The sequence below is a fragment of the Lepeophtheirus salmonis genome, chromosome 2 (assembly GCF_016086655.4).
Source record: "Lepeophtheirus salmonis chromosome 2, UVic_Lsal_1.4, whole genome shotgun sequence".
Taxonomy (NCBI): Eukaryota; Metazoa; Arthropoda; class Copepoda; order Siphonostomatoida; family Caligidae; genus Lepeophtheirus; species Lepeophtheirus salmonis.
Window position 1 is genome coordinate 11,800,699 of NC_052132.2, and position 15,223 is coordinate 11,815,921.

General features: G+C 29.0%; 1 protein-coding gene across 1 annotated transcript in view; it reads left to right on the forward strand.

Annotated features, from left to right (window-relative positions):
* Positions 1 to 363: 363 nt before the first annotated feature.
* Positions 364 to 15,223, forward strand: part of LOC121132470 (FMRFamide receptor) — a 68,111-nt gene continuing 53,251 nt past the window's right edge. The window contains exons 1-3 of the mRNA XM_071886603.1: positions 364 to 474; positions 5,853 to 5,963; positions 6,047 to 6,092. Of these exons, the coding sequence (XP_071742704.1) occupies positions 5,894 to 5,963; positions 6,047 to 6,092 (116 nt within the window). The 5' untranslated portion in view covers positions 364 to 474; positions 5,853 to 5,893. The remainder of the gene's footprint in view (positions 475 to 5,852; positions 5,964 to 6,046; positions 6,093 to 15,223) is intronic.

Below are 15,223 nucleotides of genomic sequence, written 5' to 3' on the forward strand. Positions count from 1 at the left end.
ACATGTGCTGTCCACTTCATATTGAGGTTGGAAACTTTTCAGACCCCCCTCGTACATAAATGAATTTCGAGGTTCTATTATTATTTATCAAAGATGTAACTTAACACTATGACAATAATTTTTGCCCCCTCCCCAAAATAAATGGAATTATTGTATTTTCAATTAAGTTATATTTACGTTCTATGTTATTTCAAATAAAAAAAAACATATATACTTGAAGCTTTATATGTTTAGTATATGTATTGCCTCTCTTATATTGCATGGATCCATCTATGTATGCATAACAGTAAGAGAAGTACTCGCTAAAAGGCTTTCTCCACAGATTATCTTTCCCTAAAAATTATTTTACGTAGGCTCAGTATTTCTTTAGATGCTCATTCAGGAAGTTTGATTCGAAAAATTTCCCAACATTTCCTCCACTAAGAGTCTGCTTTTCAATTTCTTTGTATTGTTTGAAAGTTTTTTTGGAATCAGGTAAAGGATTTTAATATAAATATATATTTTTTTTTTGTAAAAGTTTGTTAATAAAAGTATATTCACTTTATGTTATTGTTCAATAGTCAGTTTACATTGTTTATTATTAAAAAATATTTTATAGTAACTAATAGATTGAAATATCATTAATGAACTTTAAAATAGACTTGTATATTTTTTAATCCTTTGTGAATGAACTTTTATTTTTTTTAACTTTTTCTGTAACCCAAATTTGACATCATTTTATCGCGAGTCCTTTTTAGTATGTTCTTCAAGTATATTAGGCATTATTTGTATATTTTGTAATTCTTAATCAAGGGTTGGAGAATTTTATTCCTTTATTAACATCTAACAGATTCTTAAGCGTTCCTTTTGTTAAATTTGAGAGACGTAGCCATTGATAATTTGTAAAATTGGCTGAGGTTTTATACATTTATAATATATATAAACTTGTCCAAAATTGTTTCAAAATAATAAATATTTCATCTTAATTTGTAGTTAATATTTTCCCCATATTTTATTTTCTTAATTGTTTTATATTGCCCATAGCCAGAACTAAAGAATAAACTTTTAGTTTTGGGAGGGAATATTTAATAAATGTGTAATGTCAGAATGCATAAAAAATTTTCAAAATTGTAAATGCTTAAGGAGATTATTTGACTAATTATAATTAATAATTAATACTTTAGAGAGAAAGAAATTATCTTTAATTTTAACATGCGTTACGTCCGATGTATTTGATTTGTATTCATAAACAATTTAGTCCTCCAATTTACTAATTTCAATTTAATTTTGGAACTTTTATCAAGCAAGTTTGCATTGATTATTTTTATATTAAAATGTAAGGTAAACTTATAAAAAAACAATCAAAATCACCCTTTTTTTAACAAATATTCTTAAATGCAGCATCGTCTTAAAACTTTTTATTAGGATACTTCAGAATATGTGTTTATTTTTATTTATTTCGTATGATTATATACACTGTATTTGCAAAAGAGAGAAATACTTATTCAATTAAGTTTCTTCTCTCATCCTCTGAGTATGTGTCAAAATCTAAAAAATAACTTTAATAACCCGGAACAACAGGAAAAAGGGGAAAAGACATTAGCTTTTTGCATATAAACAAAAAAAAACAAAAAAAAACAGCAAACCTGGAATAAAAAGAGGCCAGGGATGTCACCTCCATTATCACCATTCATTAAATATAACATAATATAGAGAACTTCGAACCATATTTTAGGGTTGAAGATATCAAACATGAAAGCAAGAAAATTAGCTCAAACTCCATATTTTGCTCGATACAGTACGCAGAAATATTCCCTGGTGGACTGGATAAGTGAACAAAAGAAGCGAAAACAATTAATCATTGAGATTATAACACAACATTCGAACAGAATGAGACCAGCATCACACTAGAGAAGATTAAACTCGTATGTCATTAGAGAAGATTAAACTCGTATGTAATTAGAAAAGATGATGGTGAAATAGTAATAAGAAGCGCAATGCACCTCCAAAGTATATTTTACATAACTAAAGACAGATTTTAAATTAATATATCCCAAGAAATTGAATTTGGCGAAGAAGTACCATTCAGACCTGGATTCATAAAAAAAAGAAGATAAATGCATTACCAAAAGTAATAGGAGGGTAACGAAAAAAAAAATCAGTTCCATCATAGATTCCAAGAACTTATACGAACCAAAATCATTGAAGATTAAATTAATAAATGATGTTAGTGTCCTCCATCTTAAATTTGAAAAAAAATATTTTCAAAAAATTCTTCCCAAAAATAACTAAAATGGGAAAAACTCCAAGGTACACAATACATACAAAAACTTATATGAATAAGAAGATAAATTCATATATTTGAAGAATTGCTAAGACATTTTTTCTAAGAGTGAAAAGTTCAGACCTGGAAATAAGAGCTGCAATTGCAAATTTTCTAATATATGAATAATTAGGTAATAGGCCATTTAAATTGGAATAATACAACTAAATGAAGCAATGCTCAAATTCCTCTAAGTTTGAACTTATTTAAAAGATTTCAAGATTTAAAAAAAAAATGATAACCAAATATAAATAAGGCTGACTTGGACAAGGATACACAAATAATAGTTATATATAGAACTGAATCATACATTACAGAGTAAACAGTGAATAAGACAGATTATGTAGTAATCCTGAAAGATGATATTGCAGTGTTAGTGCAGAATGCAAATAAATAAAAGAAGATATTGATACTTTGGAAGAGGAAGAATCTTGAAATACTTTCTTTAAAAAAATTGAAAACAACAGTAAAATCTATAACAACCGAAGGAGAAAATAAAGAAAAAACGGACGAAATATTGGTATCTCAAAAAATGATACTAACGGTATTATTTATAAAAAATACAATTGAGCAAAGATTATCAGAGTAACAAGTAAAAATAATAATGGAATTAGATTATTTAAAAAGTGTTCCTTACTAGGATAACAGAATGATAAATGGTGTAGATTACTAAATATCCTTTCTAATAGATAATAAATTAAATTCTCAAGAAATTAAATAATCCAATGACGAAAATTTAAGAGAGATATCACTCGACGTTTTTTAATCCCAAATATTGATTTAATGAGTTTATGTACCATCACGAAAGACATATGAATATATTGATGAAAATGAAAATCCAAAAGCAGAAACTTCCAAATTAACACTCAAGTACTTGAATGTTTCAAGATTTGAAAAGTAAGAAAAAAACCATCGTAAATTCACATTCCAACATAGACATATTTGAGGCTAAGATTCTTGAAAAATAACATACTTTATATATCACAACTGGATAACTATTTAAGTAATACAACCTCACACTTTAGAAACTCAAAAACCCAACCCACTTCAAGCAGAATATACTGCAACGGAGAGGGAAAAAAACAAAAAGTTAGTCATAAAAATTAATATTCCTTTATAAGTACATATATATAGTAGTTGGAATTTTAATGTCAAAGCTGCAAAAAATTAAAAAACCCATTAAAAATGAATTTCCGTTGTATTTCCTTAGAACAACACTTTATACATTGAGAAATTTCATAGCCAATGTTTATAAAAGGTGAGTAAAGATAAAATAATAAGAAAGACTCCTTGTTACTTATTGTACGTCCTTTGTGTTTTGTTTCGGTAAAAGAACAAGAAACAAACTAAAAATAACTAAAATAGTGACAATATTCATAAAGGCGTTCTGCCATCCCAGTTGAAATGATCTTTTTCTTTTAAACTTTTTATGCCAGGTGTTACAGGAAAATTAAAAAGTTTTGTATAATCGTAGTGTGTATTGAAAACCAAAGTTCTTTGTTAAAATAATTGAATGACAGCATGAACACAAGACAATTCTTTAGTAGATCTATGGGCTTTCTTCCTTCATTCATTTTACAACCCATAATACTTATTTTCATGGGGATCAAAATATTTCTTCTGATAGCGGCCCCTTTGCCTACTTCAACCCATCCAAAAAGAAAAGTGCACGACTTTTTTTGCAAATTCAAGCCCCCTAAAATATTTGTTCTCAGCTTTCTAAAATCAATTTTTTCACACAATCAGTGAAAATATGTAATTGTGTGCTCTGTTTTCCGCATTTAAAAGAGCATAAATTTTCCTCCGTCAATTTCCCGATAGACTTACTCTTGATATAAGTTTGTAAATTTCTACACACACCATCCTCTAACAATAAGGGGAGGGGGCTCGGGGATGTTTATCGAATAGATACACAAGAACGACAAGAGAGGTAAATATCCTTTCGAATAATAAAAAAAAAACCATCCAAGTAATATTAAAATAAAATTTACCATTTGTGAATCCTTAAACTGCTGTCCAAAAATATTTTATTAATTTGAAATACATTGGCGTGGTTTTCCAACTGCGAGTTGAACATTATGTGTTAGAAATTACACTTATATAAAAATAGAATCGAAAGTTTGTGATAAATGCTTTTTCATCACCCCTTTATGTAATGAATGGGTATTGTGTACTAGTGAAAAATCGTTTTAGAACGTTCTCATCAGAATAGTTGTCTCATTTAAGTAATGAAATTCATTTGTTGTATCAAATTTCTTAAATCACTTGCAACTATAACAAATATTCACTCTTTCAAAAAGTTAATTATGATAAAAAATAAACTAAATTTATGGAAATGAATGCATTTTTTTTTGTAAAGTATCCTTCCATTTTCCTTGATTAGTTATATTTTGAGGGTTCATCGGTTTAAAATAGATTGTGTTTGGTAGTTTATTGAGTTAGAGAAAAATTGTGTCAATGTTTATTGAGTATAGTAATGGTTTTTTAGGATTCTTAAGTTATTTTTTATTGGAAACTTCTAAACTAATCATTCAATTCAATAAAAATCATACATCCCGGACATCAAATTAAATTTTGTGTTTCTGTAGAATTTTTTGATGTGTTGCTCAACTGTGCCACACACAAAAAAAGTCATGGGGTTGAGGTCTGGTGATCCCAGAGCCTGAACACTTTGTCCAACAAATTAAAAAAAAATATATATATATATGACAACCAGGGCAACGTTTTCATAATCACCTGTGGTCTTCTTGTTTCTTTCTGACTATCTAGGAAAAGGACCTGTCCGGAGTTAAGAAATTTGCAATTTCAACATTGCCTTGTGTGGCGTGGATCGTAACAACAAAACTCTACCTTTTCCATGATTTTGCCATAAACACTTTGTTGATCAATGGCATCTTTTTTAACTGACACCTAAAACAGCATTCAACGGTACCTAGGTATGCGCTCACAGTTTGTTGGGAAATAATGCTGACAGCTATATATAAGAGACAGCTGGGTTATTTGCTACAAAATAAGCTTTTTTTACATATTACTCTGCTAATATAAGTGATGTTAAGATTTCATTTTTTTTTTTTTTTCAAAGTTAAGAACAATTTCCAACTTTCGACACTAATTTCTAAACCTTTTAATGTTAGCAATTTTTATAGAAAATTTGAATTAAGAACAGTAGTGATAATCGATAAATATGTTTTTTAAAAAAACTATGTCCCTTGGTATAATTTAATTTAAACAAAAATATTATATATATTTCATATAATCTAGTAAACTATTAAACATTTTCCATACCTATATATGCATTTAAAAAATATATTGATCCGTGGAGAATACATCATTTTTTTAATACAAATAATAGTAGCTGCACTAATCGGCGTTTCCACAAAATTTTCTATATGATTTTAAAATATCTTAAAGTTCTGTTTGAAAAACAGTGTTGTACCATAGAAATATACTACAGCCTTTTATTTTCAACTTTGTTATCTACTGTGAATCCATCCGTGTAAACTTTGAGAACTTTTGAACTAATTTATCCTCCTGTTCTTTCTATTTCCAGTGCAAGATTATGCCGTTTTATCTTTTGAGTTAACTTCATTAATGTTTCAAGGATATTTAAGTTTGACTGCACTCTTTTTGCATCAGCTGAGCCCCTTCTTTGGATTTTTTTGTTGGTTATCCTTTATATTTTTTCCTTTGCTAATTTGGATTGATATTGCGCGTCGTTTTATAGTTAGATGAAAATATGTATAGGTGGGACATATAACAAGTGGTGTAGATGTCATCACTCTACAAAACAGTAATCATGCTCACCTGTTTATTCTTCTCAACTTCTATGTATGAAATTCCTTTATTATTATACGTGGTCACGAAATTCTTCCACTGTAAATTAAAATCGATTCAAAATAGGCCTTACGTATCCATTTAGCAAGTAATAGTCTTAAACACTACTAAAACCTTATCATTTCATGTTCAAGGAATAAAACTTTGTTGCCTTCTTAGCAATGGAATCCAAATGCATTTTCCAAAGCCATCTACTATTGATACCTAAGCCAAGATACTTGTATTGGCTAACCCATACTATAATTGTAATATTTATATATAGTATTTACGAATGAACCTTGTAAGACCTTCTATATAACATTGGTTTTGTTTTACTAGGCATAAGATCAATCTTTCCCACACATCTCATTTCATTTACACGTTATTGTATGATAAAACATAATTATATGCTGAGTAGAAGAGTTCCAAACAAATAGGGATAAAATTTACCTTGCAACATTATTTTGTTGCCTTAAATAATACTTTATATTCAGAACATAACACCCTTTTACTTTTAAAAAAGTATTATTTGTTTTTTTAAACTCATCAATGCCGAAAACTTTTTCTATAGTTTCAAACAGAAGATCAAAAAAATGTCAAAAAATACAAATATGCTATGTTTATTATGAATTACTGCACTTTGAGCCTTATGTACCACTTTTCCGATCTAAGTTTGTGGACTTTCCTTTTCAAAATCCCCTATACGGCATTCAACTTCCGGGACGCAATAAATTACTCTGTTTAGTCATTTTAATTTGGCATATTTAGTGTGATTGGTCTATTGACTTTTAGAACACTGTAGTTAAACTTATGAGGAATCGTTTAAAGTAATACTTGAGTACTACTCCAGATTATTGGTACATAGGAAATCTGAATAAATAACTTTTTTAAATAAATCAGTACTATTTCAATCATTTAAAAAAAAAGATTATATCTTAAGAGTCAACGACTGCTGTAAGAGTGACACAGGACTCCTTATCATTACTCTAAAAGGGATGATAAATCTCATATTTAGATTCGAGTTCATAAAATAACCAACTAAATTGAAGGAGATATATTCTTTAATATTAGAGTATATAATAAATTACGTGCAATTCGAGATTCAATCGTAGTCATAATCAAAAAGGGATCAGTAACCAACATTGGTAAAATAAAAGAAATTATGGAAAAATTTGGAACTCCAGTTTCTCTAGTTCATCTGTTTCTCCATCTATCGCTGTAACTCTTGCAGAACTCAGAGAACTATTGGAATACCTTTCAGACCTATCTCCCCTCTATCTCTCTTTCAATTACTCTAGTAGTACTTACAAGTCAAGTTAGAAATCGAATGTATCTTTCTTAGAGGATGCATCGACTCGTTTAGACATTTAAATTATCGTGATTTTATGGAAAAAAAATGAGTCGTTTTCAATATCCATATTGAATAAATAAATGAATTTATGCAGCAGTAGTCATAACACAAGTTTAAAAATAACTAAAAATCTTAAAAGAGACGCGAAAGACCTATGATATCAGTGTCGAAGATGAATTGAATTATATATTATAAAATAAAGCAAGAGGCTATCTCATCAGAATTTGTAGCAAACTCATGGATGTAAATTAAGGAAAACTTCAAATCAAACAACTCGAAAGCTCTAAATAAATAAAAAAACTTTAAAAGCTTTAGTCTTAATTTTTGCAGTACCAAACACTGATCCTGTACGAATTGCGCAAGGAACACATTCATTTTATACTGCTCTGTTTAAGTGCAACAAATGCATTCTTTTTTCGAAATGTATCTTTTGTACGTAAGGGAGACAAGCCAAGAACAATGTAGTGACAGGTAGAAGAACAAAGGCAAGCCCTATTTCAACTTAACCGCATAATCTCATAACATGAAATAAATAAATATATTGTGTATTAGAAGAAAAAGTTTAAATATCCTGTATCATAGGGTCTCCCTTTTAGATTTTATCAAACCTTCAATAAGCCAATACCCGAAGTCAAAGAAAAAGTCTACGACGAAATTTTTCAAACTGGAGTCGTGCCTCAGTTCATGAATACTGGTATAATGCCCCTTATTCCCAAAAAAGGGAAGGATCCTCCCAACCTCATCAATTACAGACCTATCACTAAATTCATTTAATCGAAAGACACCTCTAATATTTAAGGTCCATTACTCTTACAATGAGAAAGGAAAACTAATTTAAATTAGACGCGATAATAGAAAAGACTCATACGATAAAAAGTATTAGTTCATACTCTTCCAGTTTTTTAAACAATAACCTACCGTGACATTTTGTTTAATTTAATTTATCCCCTCTTAATCATACATCTCTCAATATCCTCTTAATATTGTAAAATTGTATATTTTGTATTTTGTGTCATGGTTCAAATATAACTATACATTGAAAACAAATACTGCAACTTTAGACTTTTTGAAATTTTTGAGCATGTGACGTTTATATATATTATATAAGCGTGCTTTTTTGGTTTCCCTTTTTCTTAGGCTTCTACCTCCTTTTGTAAAACTGTATATATCACAAACAAAGAAAAATGCAACATAATTTAAATCAACAAAATCCATATGATTTTGTCGAAAATGTTTGAGCCCTTTCATACGTCGGAATGATAATAAGATATCACATTTATAATCAGTATTTAGTCAATTCCTTCAAGAGAAGAAAGAAAGAAAAACAAGCTAATCTGCAGGGGTGATTTTTCATTGTTTCTTGATTCCATGATAAGGACTTACACCCGATACGGTAGATACAAGTACTCTTAACTTGATAATCATTGACGCATAATATATATGCTATCAGTATGTAAAAATAAAAAAACAGAAAATGAGGGTGATCACGCGGACAATTGGAATAATGTTAGGGACGAGAACAACATAACTAGAATGACATTATATTATATCAGCTGGAAGCAGCCGTGAGAGGAAGGAAATGAGAACAAATCCACTCCACTTATAGCAAGAACATATATTCTAGAATACTCCGATACCTATCTTCAATTCTACACCGAGTCCAACCAATAAATACACTTAAGTACATATATCCCCGTGCAAACACTCATTGTTTCTTTCCGTCATTCTTGAGCACACAGCCTAGTTATTACTTAAATGTTTTCTATTCAAGAATTAAATAACTATGACAACAGCTTTGAAAAATATAAAATTGCTATTCAGATTACTAACTAGAAAGAACCGCTCCCACTTTTTGGAACATTTAAAATCGATACTAATGTAAATCGTTTCTATTTTTTAGCAATCCAGTTTTTTTTTGGAATGGGAAATTAAAGCATACATTTTCTGTTCCTAAATTCTGTCATTATTATTTAACTCCTGAGTAGTGAACTTATTTTCCTACTACATTCAATTATATACAAAAGCTGATTAAACATTTGGGGTCGCTCATTAAAGACGGAGAATAACCTTGAAAATTTGTTGCAGAGTTATGAATCTAAGTCCTTGAGGGACTCAGAGTAGAATTGAGGATCTTGCCAATGCCCTTCTTCATTTCCTCCTCCTCCCATGTCACAGTTGATTATAGGTAATCTAATGAAACATTATAACTTTCAGTTTTTTTTAACATGCCCAAATACAAAGGATTTCAATCTCTAACTTCTCACTTCTCCTGATAATACTCCTAGGTCAGTGAAAGGGAGATAAAGGAGAGGAAGAGAAGAAATCATTCTGTAGGACTAGTCTCTGTGGAAATTTCCTGATTAATCTATTAATGCAGAAGGAACTTTTAAATAAGTCCGCCACAACAATTGTAGAAACTCTATTTATTTAAACCAATTTTTGCCCAGAATTTTTTTTGATCTTTACTTTTGAGGACTTTTTAATATGATATCAAGTTTAAGGTCTTACATGAGGTTATGAACTTTTTTTAAATTACACTACTTTTTTTTGCCAATTAGAGCCAAAACATTAATGATGCACGTACCTAACTTTAGGCACACCTCCCCATAAATTACTACTTTGATATTACTTATACTTTCTTAATTTGTTTAATTTTTGTCAAATCTATACATACATATCTCATAAAATGAAATAAAAAAATCAATAAAAGGCTATGATGATATGAATTCATACATTTTACGTGTAAAGGTACACTACATTGTGAATAAATGTATATTGTTCGGGTATTATATACTTAAAATTTTCCACTTCTTTTATTCTCATCTTTAATTGTGAAATGATTTTTTTATCAAATCGATTTATTGGTGTATTCAAAGTCATATTACAACTCTTGCCTTGATTTTTTTTTTGGTGGTTGTTCATAAGTTGAAAGATACTGATTTACAATACAAAGTGTGAATTCCAATAAATCTTCATGATATCTACCTAGACAGGCAAATAACCAGAACTTATTGACACTTACATTCAGTAAATTGCATATAATAGGAAAGTACTATTTCTTCCCACGTAATGCTACTCTATAGTGTCAGGTGTTTTCATCCATTCTTTCTACACCCTAATATGATTATTTTATTCTTTAATTACAGATAGAATTCTTATATTATTTCTCTTTTTATCTTTAGCGAAAATCTTTCAGCCTTTTTGATTAGTATAATTCCGTGTTGATTAGATCCAACATGAACAACGCCATTGTCATTCCAACTTACAAGTGAAATATTTTTGTAACTATCAATGAAGTATCCATATTCCCCCGCTTAGACTTTTGAAACTGTTTTATTCATGTGAATGAGCAATTATCAATTCCATTTTTGTCAATGGTTCCGGTACCTTCTTGTCCCTGTTCATTAATTTCTTCTAATGGTTTATAAGTGGTAAATAAGTTATAAAGAAATCAAAACCTAATCCCGATATATTCTTCTTCAAAGTCATCAATGAGTTTTAAAACAACAATATTTCACTCGATAACAACAAACTCTAAGATGCATATTTATTTTTACCTATGTCAAAACGTGGCGTGCGAACCTCTTGTAAGAGGGAAATCCGGAGTAGAAGCGATTCATCGAGATGAACTTTTTCTCCTAGCATGACATGAACTCAAGATCCTTCTTTAAATTGTGCCCTCGAATTCCTGCATTCATGGTGAGGATTACCTTCATCATTCTTCATCTTGGTCACCTTGAAAACTCGGCTCCTGGAGCACTTCACAATTTCAATAATCCTCGCCGCCTCAACCTTAGAATCTAGGATATGCTGCCCTTTGGCTCTTTGATCACTCACGATGACGAAATGTTTATAAGAATTTGTTGATGCACAATGGCTGAACCATAATGTCAGCAAATAATAACTAAACCTTCCTGTAGTAATGAAAAAATTATCATTAATTAACATATCACTTTTCACTGCACATCCCTTTAAAGTAGACCGGTTGGATCTTCAACTTATTTCGAATTTTGATTACAGATTGGGCGGAAAAGTTTTGCATTGAGTTATGAAAATAAGGGTTACCAAATTTCATGGCTCTACGATTTCATTTTCAGTTGGCACATTTTGTTCAAAATTTTTGAAAAAATGATAATTTTCATCTATTTTTGCTATAATTTTTGATAAACGCATTTATCAAATTTTTGCTAAAGATATGATTCTTTGATGTCAGTACATTCCACATATAGAATTTGATAAACTTTTTCTAAAAGGACAGTTTATTCTGCAAAAATGGAAAATTCATTGTAATTTTTTGATGACTCGCGTATAAGGCACATCTGTTTTAATGCATTTCAATGAATAATTTGAATAGTAAGACATTAAAAAGATAATTTCGTTACATTCACTCTGGAAATTTAATAGAATGATAGCATAATATATAATTTTGGTAAAAATCTTTTAAATGAATTGCACCTATTTTGTTTATGAATTTCATATAAATGTAAGTTTTTATTATCATATCTTTAATAACCTAAACAATTGAATTAAGACATAGAACATAGAAACTGCGATATATACTTTTATTTTCATTTCTAAACTGAAGTGCAGTTAATTTTAAAAGTGACAATTTTTACAATGTCAGAAAAAAGGTATCACCTTACAAGGGATAAAACTGATTGTCCTCTGGTAGGTCAGCCGGAAGATTTGTCATCAGATCTGCTTTTAACCATCGGGGATATATTAGGAAGTTATTTGTGGTCTCGAATGCAACTAAAGACAACGCCGTAGAATCTGTCACATAAACTCAGTTTTAAAACACTTATTTTCAAACTTACCAGTATATGGGAATCATTGTCGATACCTATCGTCTCTTAAACAAGAATATTTCAAAAGATTGACAACATCCATGATCAATATAAACGCCTACTTAAAGTGAGCCAGGACATAAGAAATTCGCTAAACTTTAAAAAAAAAGTTTATTCTATTTAAAAATGTATTAAACCAATTATTCAAAATTATCTAATGCAAATGTAATGATTTTGAAAAATGTGAATGTGATAAAACAATAAAAGTACCGATGAAAGAAAGGAGTTCTTTAGTAGATCAACATGGACTATGATTATGTTTATTGGTGGAGTGAATAAAAAGAATTCTTGATCGATTCTAAATAGAACAAAAAAGTTACAAAATATAAGAAAAAGAATATAATTAAGTGAAAAACTCATTGAGCCAATTAATCTTTAGAAACCTCAAGTTGTACAAGTACACGCATATCTGATAATGAAGAAAGTATGCCAAATAGATATGTAAGGAATTATATAAATAATAATTCATAAAACTACCAGCATGAAGCGAAATTTGTGACCGACCAGCAATTTCTAATCGTGCAGCGGCTATGGTTGCTAATGCAGTACTTCAAAATTTTACGAATAATTGATCATCAAAGCAAAACAGACGTAATTGATCGTCAAAAGGTTTAAAGACAAAGATTTCAAAATCTTGAAGCTCAGATGAACTTAAGTTTACATAAAACTATAGGAACATTATATTTTGACGGATGGATAGAGTAAACATTAACTTTGATTGATGGTACTAATACAAAAATATTAAAATTAATTACAGAGGAACACATAAAGATTATAAAATAACCTGGATCAGACTATCTAGAATATATTGCTCCCGTATCTGGATCTGCATTATCTATTATTTCTTCCATTCTTAGTTGTCTAGAAAATGAAGATGTCAATATTAAAGACTTACATGTAGTCAAGTGTGATGAAACTGTGATCAACCCTGTGTTCAAAAATGGGATTATTTCTTTTCTGGAAATAAGTCCTGTAAGGCCTATTCAATAGGTAATTTGCCTTTTAAACAAAAATGAGCTTACGCTTAGGCCCTTCGTTACAACTTTGGATGGTAAAACTTCAAGACCTACAGGTTTAAGTGAAGAAAAAAGAAACAGCGTAGACAAGTTCAAAACTGTACAATACAAACCCATCATTTCCAACTTTTTTAATAACTTCCTTCATATTAATTACTTAAGTAATGACCAAAAATACATATTAGATATTTGCAAATAACTATGTACCAACTGACTGTTCAATAGAAATCCATGGAAAGTTACACATTCTAGATGGATGCTACTGCCAATAAAATTTTAAGGCTTTATGTTTCTACAAAAAATCCATCTAAAAACCTGAAATTTTTTTGTTATTTTTATAATTAATGTATATGGTCCAATGAGGTTCAAAATAAAAAATAAACCATCTGTTATTAACGGATCCAAACACCTATTTAAGTCGATAAAATGACTAAGAAATTTGTGTCCTTAACCCCAAAAATAGTCAAGCCAATTGTAATACAAAATGGCTACTTTTGTCATCTTCAAAACATTAAATTTGAAAAAGCAACTTTATCATCTAGAAAAAAAATGCATGTGTTTGAAACTAATACTCAATATAATTTTTAAAATTATGTATTACTAACTTTATATGTATGTTTTTTTTTTTAAAAGTTTATAAGAATATAATTAGGAATAATAAATAAATCATTTGTTATCTGTTATGGTAAATAATTAAATTTTTAAGGCTATTGAAGATATGATGATAAAAACTCATATTTATATTAAATTTATTTCATGTTACGTGCAAGTGATATATATTTATCAAAATTATATACTTACTATATCCGTCTATTTTAATTTCAAGAGTGAATGTAAAGAAATTAACTTTTTAATGTATTACTTTTTAAATTATTCATTTGAAATGTATTAAAGCAGATGCGCGTTATATGCGAATCATAAAAAAATTGGTTCGCATTTTCCCTTTTTGCGGAATAAAATATATTTTTATCCAAATATACTCAAAACCTCTAACGGAGAACAGAAATGTTATATTTAGTCAATGATATTTGGAAAAATATTGATCTCGTGGTCTTTTTTTTTTCTTTTAGTTTATAATTTTAGCCAAAAGATCAGTTTACGCTGAGACGTACCAAATTCCCGGGAATCAAATCACAAACTATATTGAAAGTTGAAGTAATGGAGTTTTCAAAAATTAAGTTTCTCGTCAGTCCATCAATATCAAAAAAGTTTTATGATTATATTATATAAGATTTATTAAAAATAACTCATCTTTCTTTCATGTTTATTATATACATGTATATTATAAATGTGAAAATCCCACATGTCGGATAAAAAAGAATGAAAAATTAAAGTAATGTTTTTTTCTTAGACATTTTATGTCAATCATTGACGTTAAAATATATTATTAAGAAAACAAAAACAAGAACGAAGAATATTATATTTGGCCACAATCAATAATAGATTGAGTCAGATGTCACTTTTTGTCATTTAAAATTTTTGATGAAATATTTGCATTTGTTGCTATTTTTGAATGTTTAGTCTTTGGATCACTATTTGTAAAATGCTGCTTATTTAGTTTTTTTGTGGCTTAGCTTCTTCTGGTTAGGGATTTATGCCTTAATATTTTTTTATAAATTATAATAAAATATAAATCATTGTGAATAATTTGTTTAATTGAAGTGTTGGCTAAGTAACAGGGATTTTATTCCCACTTCTTCTACAATATAATATGACAGTAGATCAACAACAATCATATTGTAGTTGATAATCTCCACAAATGTTTTATTTTCATGGGCTGTTGTCATGCTTATTTAATTTTTGGAGACAAAAATGGATTTTTAAAGCAATGTGTAGTTCGTATGCTCATAACCGATGGAGAGTAACAATGAGGGTTTGTTTGGGAATTATATGA